This window comes from Vigna unguiculata, chromosome 8 (assembly GCF_004118075.2).
Source record: "Vigna unguiculata cultivar IT97K-499-35 chromosome 8, ASM411807v1, whole genome shotgun sequence".
Classification (NCBI taxonomy): Eukaryota; Viridiplantae; Streptophyta; class Magnoliopsida; order Fabales; family Fabaceae; genus Vigna; species Vigna unguiculata.
In genome coordinates, this window is record NC_040286.1 from 27,033,963 (window position 1) to 27,049,840 (window position 15,878).

A 15,878-nucleotide genomic window follows, 5' to 3' on the forward strand; every position below is an offset into this window, starting at 1 on the left:
AAAGTTAAGGTCAGGTCCTTTAACATAAGATTAAAAAAGTGGATCTTACACTGATGCATACCGAATCAAAAGCAATATACTATTTACAAAGAGAGGTATAAATATATGTTTACGTTCACAATTTGGGTATCGAAGATCGAATTCTAAGTTTTGTACAGTGATTTCTGACATAGTAGGTTGATTGAAATTTAGTTTTCTGTAACCGAATTCCACACTACTTTTTTTTTTCTTAGCAATCATTTTTAGTAAAGAATTAAAAAACACATTAGAATATATAATTGAAAGTGTTGAGTATAAGTTTAATATTGGACTTTCGAACAATAAAATAAATAGTAAAATAAAATTATTTAAATTAAATAAATATTATTTTTATTGTGTAAGTGTATTATGCATGGTACTCTGGGACTATTTCGGTCTATAATCTTAATATTAGCTCAAGCCATATTGAGTACTTGATTCCAGCTTGGGTTACGTTTAAACAACTGAGATCTCTTTGGCCGGCATCATAATATTCGATCAATAGTTTGCGAAAGTAAGGTCGAATTGTGTTTAGTTAAGGTTTATAAAGATATTAAGAAAATTAATCAAGGTGATTATCTATATTGTCTAGTCTAGTCACTTAAAGATCCACAAATTTATTCTAAATAGTTCAATTTATAAGATAAATAATCATGTATTTATTATTCTCGTTGATGCACACTCTTGACTTGAGTATTGAGATATCGTTTACATACACACTCTTTTTTCAGACACATAATATATCCATTTATTTTTTAGATTTAAAGACTAAAATATATCAAAATTTCGACGAATTTCAATTTCGTATTAAAGTATAGGAACTAAATACGTTCTTATCCGTAACATAAATATAAAATAAAACATTTAAAAAATAAAATTGATCTAAAACATAATTCAATGAAATTGTAGATTATATTTTCTGAGATATTTAATTAAAACAAAATCTCAATAAGAAAATAATATATGTAATGAAGGTTATGATGAGAGGAAACATAGCTTGGAGATTTTAGTAAACTCGGTAGATAATCACATATTTTCTTATGTGAACAAAACAATAAATAATTTTTTTAAATAAATAGAAATAATCAAATGTATACTCTAAACATTAAAATATTTAATTAAGTAAAATAAAGATTTGTGTTTCTTAAAATGCAATATATCATCTAAGCAAAATCATGCATAAGAAAACGTCGTATAATCAAATTTATGATACAAGGGAAAATATCATGAAAATATGAGTGAAGTATATGATATTGAACAAGTTGAGAGAGAATAAATATTTATGTATCAAAAGAAAAAAAAAGAATAATTTTCTAAATTAAATGAAACAAAATACTAAAGATAAATGTGAAAATAATTTTTTAATGTTACCTAATTAACTCAAATAGATTAAGTATGAGAATAATAACATATATGAAAATAAATTAAAAAGATAAATGTTTTAAATTATGTTATTGGAAACAAGAAGGATATATACTAATAGGAACGATTTTAAATAATTCAATAAGAAAAATTCAAATAAAACTTATAGCGTATTTGTCATCCTAACCTTATTACACAACACTAAATTAATATTAATTTTCAAATTTTAAAATAATCTTTAATCATAATTGTATCACTTTATTTTATACCATATTTTAAGTTAAAAGTGTTGATTCATCGTAATAAAATTGTTAACTAATTTAGTTCACAATAATAAAAATAAATAATTTCTATTCATTACATTTTTTGGTATTTATTATGTTTATAAATATTTAATTTTTTTAATTTCATTATTAAACACACAAAATGGAAATAAAAATGTCAAAATTCTACTTTATAATTTTACTCATTTTATATTTCCCATTGCATTTTTAAAACAAAATTTATACTGAATTTTTATATAATGTATTTAGATTATTTTTTTTTAATTATTTATCTTAATTTCAATTATTTTTTCTCCTATCTTCCCTCTTTTTCCATATTTCAAAAATAAATTGAAAAACTGTGAATGGAATTTGACTACCTAAAACCAAAATGTGACCCAAATTTTGAATGTGGAAATTCTTTATTCAGTTTTGAAATTCGGTTTTGTGGAGAATGAATTCTCAATTCAAACTGAATCTAGTTTCATAAATAGTGAATATCTATTTTTAGAAAAAAAGGTGTATTGCGAAAAAAATAAAATAAACATCTTCTAATATTATGTAGTACAATTGTTCAACTGCTAATTGTATTATCTTAAACTTACTTTTATTTTAATTTATTAAAAAGTAAATATATATTGTAAAGATTATAAATATGTAAGCAGAGTTGAACATAAAATATGAATATTGACCGACGCAATTATTACAACTTAATTACAAATTATGAATTCAAATTCTAAATGTACAAATATCTTAACAAGAGAAAACGTTATCATAGAAATAGAATCAAAAATCGCGAGTGGAAATTAAAAACGATTAAAATAAGAATAAAAAAATGTTTAATGAACCAGTTTAACCATTTTTTTCTTTTCATTACAACAATAATAAAATAACAGAGATAGAATACCATAAGATTTAAACTCTAATGATGGAGCATAAACAAAAGTGTAAATGGGTAAATATTTTATTTTATTTTATTTTATTAATTTCTTCTAAGTAATGTTCCTTGAACCACACATCCACGCAAATTCAAAACCAAATCTTGTTGGCTACACCAATTTTACTTTCTCATCTCAGCGCCAACCACAACCACATCTTTGACCGCCACCTTTTCCTCCACGCCACGCACCTACCCGCACTAGCCACGTGTACTCAACATCTACTTTATCATGGAACTGGCTACAGCGGATAATACTTTCTTTGTCGTGTTCTTCTCTTCATCGCCCACGTGGCGCTCTTTTACTTGATAGTAATGTGTATTGTGCCAAGTGAATTATTACTGGAACAGGTTGGACAGATCCAACGGTTTTCAATGCGCCACGTATGATTTGGAATCATCCAACGGTATCTGGAAACTGTATAGCAATTGCGACTGGTTTTTCTTCTCATTCTTCTCTGTCAATCTATCTGTGTACCCTTTTTCCCTTAAAAGCCTTATGTTATTCGTGAAAGCTTCGTTTCCCATAACATTTTTTGCATAACAGATTTTACTTTCTGAGGATTTAACCTTTTTGAGGTATACACTGATTGATTAATAGCGTTTCTCTCTTCCTTGTTTTCACTTTTTTTTTTTTTTTTCCTTTCCTTAAATAGCGGGTTGTGGATACTCTGAATGATTGAATCTTTGGCAAAAGTTCGTGCTTTTGTCGTTTCAGCTTGTGGGTTGTTTGTTTTTCAACCTCTTTTATCTGATTTTCGAGTAAAGACACGTTTTTTTGTGTTTGTTGAAATGTTTACATGTGTAATTGTTTTGGGGTGAAAAATGGGTTCGGTTACCTTGATGGTGGCCACGTTGGGATTTTGTTTGTGTGGCTATTTTGAGGTTTACTATTTTTTGTTCTTGCTGTGAATAGTTTGATTGCTGTTTTGAATCTGTCATTATTTGGATTATGTGTCAAGATGAGTTTATTCCTCTCGATTCTTGTTGAGAAAAAATGGGTGTCTTTGTTCAATGTACTTTGGAGTACTATTAATGTTTTGGTTTTGGTTTTTGGTGTATGTACAATGTTTGCGGCTATTGCCTTTTGTTATAACTAGTAACAAATGGTTGTTAATGATTTGAATTGCCCTTTGTTATGACTTGTTAGTCATTCTTTCCGAGGTGGAAAACATGTGAAAAACGCAGCTAGAAAATTCAGCTCTTCTGGCTTCTTGCGTTTTAAATTCAAGTGTCACCAATCATTTTCTGAGTATGATTGTTTAAACAACTCGGTTTTTTATTAGCTGTTGTTTTTGTTTGTGCTTCTGTAGTCATTAGATTTCCTAATTTTCTGATGTGAAAATTGTTTTCACTTCAATTTAGATGGTTGCTAACTGAGTTCTTAATAGGATTCCCTAACCAGAGTTCAAGAAGAGGTTGTGTTCATTTGCTCAGAAAGAGTTTTTGCTGCAAGAAATCGACACAATCGTGTTAATGTCTGTGGCTTTTACTAACCTGTCCTGGTGGTTGTGGAGTGGGAAGCATGAAGAGCCAAGAATCTCAAATGGATCTTCTATAAATTCTTCTGCTGATTCGAATCTGTGGGAATCAGATGTTTTGAGGTTTCCTTTGGTTCAGACGAATATGGGGTCCTCATCGAGAAAGGTGAAGCGCAAATGGCACAGTAGGGAAGAGAGGAAAGTGGACAGGGAATATGATGTTGTTCTGGTTCCATCTGATGGTGGATGTGTTTCTGGTTCTGAGTCTAATGATTCTGACTGGTCAATTGGCTGGTTAGAGCCTCATGGACCTGGTTTCCCAAGTGATGATGAAGCAGATAACAGTTTTGCTGTACTGGTTCCCTGTTATGGACGAGACTATGGAAGAATAGTGGAGGATCCAAAAAGTAATTTGCTGAGCGGTGTTGGGAAATTTCCAGATAGTTATTCAGACGGTGAGTTTTTTTTATTAACACATCTTTCTGAATCACATTTGTGCTGTTTTTGATTTGGTTTTCTCTGTTCTGTTTTGGTTAATGAATCATTAGCACTTTAGCATTTGAATACATGGATTTGGATTGAACAAATAAACATTAGTTGAAAATGTAAAAGCTCTACAAAATGTTGGTTGTCTATAATTTTTGTTTGCTTTGTGCTTGTCATACTGATTTCTGTCAAATTGGTTCCAGCTGCTGCTGAAGTTCATCATGAATTTTGTATCAGTTAAGAAAAAGATTAGCCAGATATATTTTTTGGTTAAACTTCACCATTCTGAAGCATACCATTTTGCATTTAGTGCCATTTCTAGTACATTTTTCTGTGAGAGGAAGTTACTTCACATTTTTTATAAACAAAGATAAAGATAAGCAGAAAATTCATCAATCTTGCTGCATTTACATTTAAAGTCCATAGGAGGAGATAAACATGATATGGGAATGAAACGATTTTTACCTGAACTTTTTTATCAAGTTATCATACTAAGTTTTCTTACTTTGAAACGAAAATAAGATTTGCTATTGGATTTATGAATCTGGCATTAGCTGGAATGAACAAACCTATTAACAATGACGACATGAATTGGACTTTTTGATACAGTTGAAAGTGTTCTTGGACTTATATCTAGTATGATATGTGATGTGACTTGTGAAGTTAATGTTAATTTGGACTTTGTTCATATATTTGTGGTTGATTACATTGCATTTAGATTTTCTGTTCTGGTGGGGTTAGAGTTGAAACATTTATGCCTTTTCTCCCTTGTCTGCAGAGAGCAAAAAATATGTGGAAGAGTGGCTCTCTTCTCTTAGAAATACCTGATGCACAACCATTCATCATTGTGAGAAAAATCCTCTTTGGTGGTCCATAGCTAATAAATGATTGTATAATGTAAATATTGTAAAAAGAAAAAAAAAAGAGCTTTGATGTTATGTCAGAATATGATTGGTTAACATTTTAATTGAAATATAAGAAGAGGAGGAGATATGGTGAAGAGTGAAGTAGTTGTGAATGTGATGCTTTGGCACTGAGAATGATGTGCAACTGCTGCTGTTCTTCTCTCTTCCTTCTGAGAGTCCAAAAATTATGACTGAATTTAGAGGTGTATTCAAGTGTGACTTTGGAACTTGCTATTCGTTCATGTAAATATGGTGTAATTGGTTGAATGCTTCATCGTGTACTCAAATTTGTACATAACTGTATATAAATTTTGTATAACATCATGTGTGTGTTGTTGGAGTTTCTATGTATAAATTACCACAATTTTGTGTAAATATGTTGATAAGATAGTCTCTATCCTACAATAGTAAATTGCATTGACATCCTTTGTGATCTTGTTACATTTCTCTTTATATTCTTTATTTTTCTTCTGTTGAATTAGATGTTTTGAAAATATTACATTAACTATTTTTGGTTGATTTGAAAAACCTTATTCCATGTGCTTAAAGAGAGATTTTTATGATAGTTATCTGCAATTTCAAGACCTTACATATAGTTTTATTGCAATTTTATATAATTTAAAGAAAGAGTCAATTTTATAGATTCTGGCTACAATATTAAAGAAAGTCGATATCAATTCGTGTGGTAATCGTGTTTATTATATTATTATATTGACGCACAAGGAAGATCTCAATAAAAAAGTTGCTTCTCATTTCATATGAAAGTCTCTTCACACCAGTTTCTTTTCTATTTTCTTCTTTTACTTCAGTATATTTTAATGTTTTTGCATTGATATATTTTATTTGTAAATTTTGTAAATATAACTTTAAAGCATTATTGACAATAGAAAAATTATATACATCTCACAATCATTATACATGGTTATAAATTATAGAACTAAAAAATTATGTGTACATAACAAAATATTAAAACATCGTTTACTATTTGACACATGTACCATTAAATTACACATGCTCCATTAAAATTATATACATGTGGCACCTAAAAGTGCTATTTAACCCTTCATACTGATATTATTAATATTGATACGTACTCTTCAAAAGCAAGTCTAGAATTCAAAATATAGAAAATAGATATTATTTTTTTTATCAATAATAACAAATAAATCGAAAGAGAAGAATAAAATTGTCACAATCCTTGTAAAAAACATAAATAGATAAGAAAGAGAACAAAAAATAAAGAGAAAAAAACAAAGATAATCACCTCATAGGTGTTGTATTAATTGACAAAATCACGACTCAAAGACTTTCCGAGGCGTGTATATTTACTGGCCTTAAAGACTTATCTACGGTATATTGTGCAAGCCCTCATGATATAATAGGAACTTCTCGAAATTTCCGAAGATCTTAGAAACTAACAAGATAACTCTTAAATAGAGTATGCATAACCATGATATAAGAAAAGGGAGAAAAGAAAGAAGACAAGAAAAAGAGAGATAAGAAAAGTTGTGTTTTAGAAGATGATTTAAGCACCTATTTATAGGTGATGAATGGGTTTAAAAAATCCCATGCTCCGTAGCTAAAGCCTGGTGATGAAAGCAAATCTCCCATGACTTGTGGAAGTGGGATCAACTTGTCGAGGAAAGTTTGTTGCAACGATATGCACCAGACCAAAAAAGGAGGAAAACTTGCGAACGTTGCAACAACTACAATGTTAATATTTTTTGCAATACACTTATAAATATATATTTATAACAATCCCCCACATACTGAAAAATATAAGAGACAGAAAGAAAGAAAGAAAATCTTGGGTCTCAAATAAGATGTAATGCATCAGAGCTGGTATAACAAGCTATATTCTTAGATTGAGAAACTTAACACAAAGTGTAGTTGGTGTAGCAAGCTATAAGAACCAAGGACACTTGATGTATGTTAGCGGTTTATCAATCATAATACACCCCCACAATGTTTCTAATATCATGTTTCTTCCCAAGGGTTTAGTCAGAGGATCTACTAGATTTTGTTCCGACCCTCACATAATCAATGGAAATAATTTCACTCTTTAGCAACTGCTTAACCAAATTATGTCTCAATTGTATATGTCTGTTCTTTCCATTGTAGTTCTTGTTTTTAGCTATAGTTATTGCCGATTGGCAATCACAATGTATTGACACATATGAGGTTGGTTTCATTCCTAGAGGAATGTTTGCTAAGAAGTTTTTCAACCACTCAGCCTCACTACTAGCCATTTCGAGAGCAACAAATTCAGATTCCATTATTGATCTTGCAATAATTGTTTGCTTGACTGATCTCCATGTAATCGCACCACCCCCAAGTGTGAATACATAACCACTAGTGAATTTTGTCTCATGAATCAGAGATCTAGTTAACATCAATCCCTTCTAGTACAGTGGAAAATTCACTATATTCAATGGCATAATCCATTGAACCTCGTAAGTATCTCATAAGTTTTGCAAGTGCATCCCAATGTTCCTGATTAGGACATTGAGAGTACCCACTCAGTCTACCTATTGCATAAGCAATATCAGGTCTTGAAAAGCTTATTAAGTATAGTAAGCTCCCAATTATCTGGGCATACTAGGTTGAGAAATAGATTCTCCTCTATTTTTCATCAATTTAGAGTTAGCATCATACGGGGTACTCATTGGTTTGAACTCATAATATCCAAACTTCCTAAGAAGTTTCTCAATGTGCTGATCTTAGGATAGTAATATACTATCTTCCTTCCTTATGATTCTAACACCTAAAATCACATTAGCTTCACACATGTCTTTCATTTCAAAATTAAATCCTAGAAACAATTTAGTTCTAGAAACTATATCAATGCATGTACCAAATATTAACATGTCATCCACATACAAACATATAATGATACATTCACCATTTTCAGATTTAGAATACACACATTTATCAACATCATTTGGTAAGAAACCATCACATAGTAAGACACTATCTAGTTTTTCATGCCACTTTTTAGGTGCTTGTTTTAACCCATATAAGGATTTTAAAAGCTTGCATACCTTATTTCTTGACCAGAGACAACACACCCCTCAGGTTTAGCCATATAGATTTCCTCCTCTAAATCACCATTTAGAAAAGCAGTCTTAACTAGGGATGGCAATGGGGCGAGGCGGGATAGGTTTCACTATCCTATACCCATCCCCATAAAAAAAATTCATCCCCATCCCCATACCCAAACCCAACAGGTATCAAACTTATGTCCCATCCCCATACCCACTACGTAACAAGTATAATCTAGTACCCATACTTGTACCCGTTTTCTTACTACTTCAATATTAATTTTTATAAAATAATAAAAATTTACGATAAAAAATCATAATATTATCAAATATTTAAGAGGATGGTTGTTTCTTCAATATCAAATACTTTGAAATAAATTATAATTGTTTATATTTTAGATTAAAATACCAAATAAAATTTCATTAGAACCAAAACATTTATTAAATTTACAAACATTAATGAAACCTAATTGATAAAATTTAAAAATATTTTTAAAAAAATACAAAAGAAAAAAAAATTCAAATTAAAATATATTTAAATGTTTGTTTACTTCAATTTCTTAAATTCTAATCAATATATTTTTTATACACTAATAAAAGTTATAATACATCACTTGATCAAAATGACGCAAAGAACAAATAATAAGCATAATAATAAAATTTTGACATAGATCTTGGATCTTTTGAACTCCAATATATGTGTGATGATGATAAAAAAAATTCATGACAATAACATTAAATTTTTATATTGTAGTAAATAAAAGTTAATTATACAATTATAGTGAAAATATTACAATATGATTGATAATGAGTTAGAAAAAAAAATTAGATAAAATATATTAGAAAATATCAAAATAGTAATCTACATGATAAAAATAAACAACAAATAAAAATATTAAAAAATTAATTGTGACATCCCATTTAATAGATAAATCTAATTAAATAAAACATCGCATATTTTATAATATCTAAAGAGCACGAGGTTTAACGTATAAAGGATTTTACAGTCATCCAAATATACCAAAGGAGAGAAAGGCACTACACAATGCCAGAAACAAAACATAAAAGGTTCAACAGATGCCCACAAGCTTGCTCATAAGCAAGGGATTACAATATAACAAAGGTCCTCCAAACATGAGCTCAATAGTGAGCTCAACATCAATTCATGACAACTACGCTACAACATCATCTCCATCATCACTGCGATCACCAAGGGTTCCCATATCTGCTCACACCAAGGAATTGGTAATCATTACAAAAAGGAAAAACCACACAAGAATACAGACACAAGCAAAAAGGGTAAGCTTGAGTAAAAGGTTTTTATCATACAATTAAGCATGCAATTTGAAAGTCAAGAACACATCAATCAACAAAGTATGTGATAGAAAACAACAAGACTCTAAGACTCAATTTATCCGGATACATATAATAGGTCGGATTCACCGGATGCTTGCACTTGTGGTGGCCTCTACTGCTCTGCAGAGCCATTGCCAATGTGTTTCACCCTACCATGCACAAGGTTAGCCTTCAAACATCTAAGGCCATTATCCTGCCAAAGACTAGGGCCTCCTGCTACTCTCACCACTTGAGTCAGTCGACTCTACGTGAGACTAACTAACTCTTTAGAGTTTCAGGATGCAATCCTTACTTGAATCCTTACTGTTGGTATCGCGCAGCGGAATGACTAAACAATGGTCAAAAATCAAGAGGGGGGGTGAATTGGATTTTTAAAAATCTTGACAGGTTTTAAAATTTTTCTCAAAATTTAATTAATTAACTTAAAGTAATAGTTACTTTAAATGCAAGTGCAGATAAATAAGGAGTTTAAGGGAAGAAGATGCACACTGATATTTATACTGGTTCGGATCAAAAGACCCTACGTCCAGTTGTTAATCTCTTAAACAAGGAGATTAACTCAATCACTATAATAATCAAAATTACAACAGATTATATAAGAGAAAAGATTAGAAAACACCTCTCTTGAACAATCACGAGAGATGAACAAAACTCCCCTTGAATCTCACAGAGGGTGACCAGCTTTCCTAGCAACAGCACATCACTCAATCTTCTAAGAACTCACTTAGAAAAAGTTATCGCTCACTCACACTAGGTTTTTCAAAGCTTTCTTTAAGAATCTCACAGAGCAACACTTTGTAGTCACAGCCAAAGAACTCTGAATCTTAAAAAGGTATGTTTGAAGTTGAACTGCAGTTCCTTAAATAGAGTTTTCGAAAATTAGGTTAAGAATTGAGCCGTTATGTTCCAACTGCCAAGGATAATCGATTATCACTAAGGATAATCGATTATTCCAGTAGGTTTTCAAAATTTAAGTTAAAAACTGAATCTTTATGTTCCAACTGCCAAGGATAATTGATTATCACTAAGGATAATCGATTATTCCAGTAGGTTTCCTGAAAAGCAAATTTTGAACAGGATAATCGATTATTTCAGGAGATAATCGATTATTCCAGTAGGTTTTCGAAAAATACAAGTTCTGTACAGATAATCGATTATCAATAGTGATAATCGATTATCACTGTAGTTTTTCTAAAAATAAGAAACCTTCTAGAAAGACGAATGCCATGCTGCTGATTCTAAGTTTAATTAAACTATTCTACAATACACTTATTTTATTTTACAAGATAACATTTGCATAATTGAACACTTTGTCTTCATTAGTGCTTGATCATCATTCAAAATCACTCGACTTCCTTCTTTTTGCCAACACTTACCAAATTATATACACTACGACACCACCATGAAACCTTACCAAGAGATTCATGGAATTACGTCCATCACATACGACACCACCATGAGATCTCACCAAAAGGTTCATGGAATTTCGTCCATCACATCCAACACCACCATGAAATCTCACCAAGAGTTTCATGGAATTACGTCAATCTCATACCATAGCCATGTCTCACCAATCAACCATAGATTTATCAAGCATAACAATCTCATGCCAATATCCAACCAATCATGATTCATGCACTTATTCATACCAAAATCATCAATTCCAGTCTATAAATCATATAATACATGCATATTCACACGCTTCATGCTTTAAATAAGGTAATGCAAACAAATCATGCAACTAACAATTGAAAACATGGAAGTATAAACACCTTCAAGCACACTACTGTCAACCTCGCTCAAGCTAACAACTTTCGCTCAGGCGAGAGAAATCCCCTGCCCAAGCTAATAGCTCTCGCCTAGGCGAGATTTCAAACAAAGGGCACTTCGAGTTCTCGCTCAAGCTAGCCTATCTCATTTAGGCTAGAGTCCTTCGCTCAGACGACAACTCGAAACAGGGAAGGGAGCGAGCTACTGCTATTCTCGCTTAGGCGAGAGCTTCTCGTTTGGGCAAAAGAAACACTCGGCTAGGTAAGCTTAGCAGGCCTCTCCTGTTTTCACGTGAGCAACATCCAGAAACACAGTCCAAGGCACATCCAACTCAGTTTCATGCAAGCACAACATCAACTAGGCATTAGAAACACGAATCACAAATAAAACAAACAATATGCTACAAAACTTGAAAACCCTAGCTTCCTTTACCTGGAGTGGAGCTAAAACGTAAGCACAACGGTCCTAGGAGAAGAGAGGAGTACTGTAACTCCAACCAGTGCAGGGAAACTAGAAAAACAAACGCATAGAGGCTAGCATAAGGTTTCAATGTCAACCCGAGGTAGAACCCAGACATTGGAATGGAAAGAAAGGGGTAAAGTTCAAGTTCAACTTACCCGGAGAAGACGTTAGAGTGAAATAGTGAGTGCTCTGATTGTGCCCTACCAGAGCTCACGTATGCAGTTCTAAGAGGGAGGAGGGAGCTGGTCCATTTCTAGAAAATGAGACACCAAAAGTGAATTAGGGTTGGAATGAAAGGTTCCCTTGCCTTTGGACAAAGGCTGGTAAAGGGTTTTGGGCACCGTATGGGTTGGCCTTAGGCCCAACAGACAAGGTTAAGCCCTTATATTATAATGTAGAAAAAAGTGGGTCTTACATTAACAAATGTGTGTCTTACAAACAATTTGAGAGACTACTGAAAGAAATCGCACAAAGGAAAATAAATGTATAATTAAGGGTATGATAAAATGAAAAATACCTTAGAGATCTAATTTTTTTTTTCAAATATCAACATATATACTCAATGGTCGAGAAATAATAAAAATTGTTTTAGCAAAACAAAAGATTTGTTTAAATGAAACAAAAATTATTAATAATTAACTTTTTTTATATTACCTAGTGAATGAAAGGTTTATGCTATTAAACACTTAAATTGAGAGTATTAAATATTCTCATGTGAAAAGAAATATTCAAAATATTAAAAAAATAATAGAAATATTCAAATGTGAGACATAAAAAATTTCAATTATATACATCATTTTAACATAATTACATAAATATTTGTGATAAGATGAAAAATATATTGAATACGAATGAGTTTCATACAAACCAAATAATTAGAAAAAATAAAAAATAGAAAGTATATATATATATATATGGTTACTTAATTAATTATGAAGATTTTAATAATTTAAACGGAACGAAAATTTGCGGAGACATGTATTATGGCGGGGATATGTACATCCTCATACCCAATTGAAAAAGTCAGAGATTTCCCATACCCATACCTAGTCAATGATGGGATTCCCCGTCAAAACGGGGACGAGTTTGGGCAATACCCACAGGGGCGGGTTTATTTGCCATCTCTAGTCTTAACATCCATTTGATGTATCACTAGCTTATGGGTAGTTGCTAAGGATAACAAAAACTCCAATTGAGGAAATCCTAGTCACAAGGGCAAAGGTATCAAAGTAATCTATGTTGGGTTTTTGAGTGAAATATTTTGCTACTAACCTTGTTTTATACTTATCTATGATCCATCTGGGTGATACTTTTTCTTAAAGATCCACTTACAACCAATGAGTTTTGCTTCTTTATGCAAATCTACTAAGGTCTAACTATTATTTTTCTGAATTGATTCAATTTCAGTCCTAATGGCCTTATCCCACTGTTTTGCATCAAGAACTCTAGTAGCCTCTAGAAAGCTTGTTGGATCATTTTCAACTAGATAGGTATAAAAGTCATGTCCAAAAGAAGTTTCCTTCCTTTTTCTTTTAGTTCTTCTCAAGACTTCACACATGGCATCACTATTATTATCTGTAGATTGTTCAGGTGTCTTACTAAGCTTTAAAGGAAATATGTAACATCCGGTCAGGAGATTACAAATTTTAATAAAATAAAGAAAATAAATAATGACACTGCATTTAATAATACCTCATTTATAAAAAATGCGGGAAATTTAAATCTTTATTAAACTATGAAAAGTCCAATATTCCATAATTTATAAACACAATTTATAAAAATATCCACAATGTTTACAAATTATTATTCAAATCACAAATCCTCAAAAACTCCAAAACTAGCCCACGCTCCGAGCCTAAGCCTCACCAGCTCCACCTGCAATATCATCTGCTCACGTGTACCGCGTACACGATCATCGCCAAACACAAACAGATAGGGTGAGCTAAAAAGATAACACATAAATATACACCAAACATATATATATATATATATATATATATATATATATCATAAAATAGATCAAAACAAAATCTCTTCTTTTATCCCGCATGGCCACAACCATGTATGATATCATTTCACCACCAAGGAACCTCCTCCTTCTTTATCACATGGCCACAACCATGTAATATCAATACACATCAAGGAAGACTCGTTCCCTTCCTTCCACATGGCCACAACCATGTAGTATCAGTGCACATCAAGGAGACTCGTTCCAGCTCTTGCACATGGCCACAACCATGCTAACAGTGTTCTACATCTTCTAGTGAGTATCTCAAGGCGCCTTGCTGCCACACCTATCAGCTACAACCGATAGAGCACATGCAGGAATCATGCTACAGATCACACACCGTAACGCCAGGTGGAGTTCCCAAATATGAACATATTTTGTAACGTCCCAGGACTACCAAACTCGTCAGCGAATCACTGAGGAGGGCAATCCATTTGGACCCATCCGTACTGGCCACAACCAGCACACTCACACCGGCAACACTCGCCAACCCGAGCCATAACTCAAAGGTTCCTCGTGTTCATCCGTTATCCCGAGCCACAACTCAATCATTCCGGGCCACAACCCATAGAATGTCACGTGCTTAACCCCTATCTCGAGCCACAACTCAAGGATACGTTCCGGGCCATAACCCATGGAAAACCAGCAAGCCCACCATCGAGATATCTTAGAAGCCTTATAGACCACGCATCACCATTCAAACTCCAAATCAATCCAATACCGCAAAATTAATTGCCTTTAAACCCATCATCCATCCATCCTTGGCTTAAACTTCCAGCTCTCTTATAAGCACTCCAGTTCATCTCGCTTAGGCTAGGTTACCTCGCCTAAGTGAGCACCACGCACAAAACCAGCCTTGAACACTCGCCTGTGCGAGATCACATTTCGCCCAAGAATCACATCTCTCGCCTGGTTGGGAGTTAAGCCAACATCAGAACATTCTTCGAATTCTCACTTAGGCGAGAGACTCTCGCCTGAGCGAGAGACTCTTTCGCTCAAAGAATGGGATCCCCGTCTGAGCGGGATGCCAAGCCAAATCACCCAACCCTCTCGAGTTCTCGCTTAAGCGAGACTCACTCGTCTAAGAGAGATGACCTTTCGCCCAAACCCAAAAACCCTCTGCCTGAGCGAATGCCTCGAGCAGAAAAGAGGTACGAGTCCCTGCATATCTCGCCTAGGCGAGCCTTGCTCGCTTGAGTGAGAATTGCAGACTCTAACACTGTTTCATGCACACAAACATTGCACCAGAGACCCAAAACACATTCCAAATCATACCAATTCAGTTTGACAACATTGTACCAACAAAACAAGCATAATTTAGACGCAATAAAGGCCCCCAACCCCAAATTTGCACAATAGCAGCATACTTAGCACAAAATACCCATCATGTTCATGCAATTAGGTAAAAGTCTCAATAAAACAGTACTAACCACCCAAACCCCAAATTCATCACATGACCAACACGAAATCCATGGCATAAAGTCATCAATTTCATACAATCAGACCAAAACATAATATTACGGGTTCAACTCCCCTAACCTGAAATTTCCTCTTGCAAAAGTATAATGTTACAACTTTTCTTCTTGCCCAACACAAAATCCCTTAGTGCTCCCACAATTTGCCCTAGGTAGTCTCTAATCCTCTCCAATTCGCTCCCTACTCAAAAACAAAACCCGAACTGCAGAAACCCTCTTTTCACATAATTTTGACCTTTTATAGGTGCCTTAATAGTGGTGTTAAGTGCAAAAACGAAAATAGCCTTAATGATATTTTAATTACTATTCAAGAC

General features: G+C 32.9%; 1 protein-coding gene across 4 annotated transcripts; it reads left to right on the forward strand.

The window, feature by feature from the left end:
- The first annotated feature begins 3,021 nt into the window (after positions 1-3,021).
- On the forward strand, positions 3,022-5,827 carry LOC114195644. Of its 4 annotated transcripts, none has more exons than XM_028086181.1 (3): positions 3,022-3,159; positions 3,972-4,516; positions 5,326-5,827. In XM_028086181.1, exons 2-3 carry the CDS (start codon positions 4,057-4,059, stop codon positions 5,373-5,375), a joined length of 510 nt encoding a protein of 169 aa, XP_027941982.1. In that variant the 5' UTR covers positions 3,022-3,159; positions 3,972-4,056; the 3' UTR covers positions 5,376-5,827. The 4 variants fall into 4 exon arrangements, with proteins under 4 accessions (XP_027941982.1, XP_027941984.1, XP_027941985.1 ...); XM_028086183.1 differs by having other exon boundaries at positions 3,033-3,159; positions 3,986-4,516; XM_028086184.1 differs by lacking the exon at positions 3,022-3,159 and adding an exon at positions 3,346-3,832 and having other exon boundaries at positions 3,986-4,516.
- The last annotated feature ends 10,051 nt before the right edge of the window (positions 5,828-15,878 follow it).

What these genes read in the sequence shown, in the direction of transcription:
- LOC114195644 (XM_028086181.1), top strand. Translation starts at nt 4,057, where the DNA reads ATGTCTGTGGCTTTTACTAACCTGTCCTGGTGGTTGTGGAGTGGGAAG. An exon ending in TCCAGATAGTTATTCAGACG is followed by an intron (nt 4,517 to 5,325) that starts GTGAGTTTTTTT and finishes CCTTGTCTGCAG; the next exon opens with AGAGCAAAAAATATGTGGAA.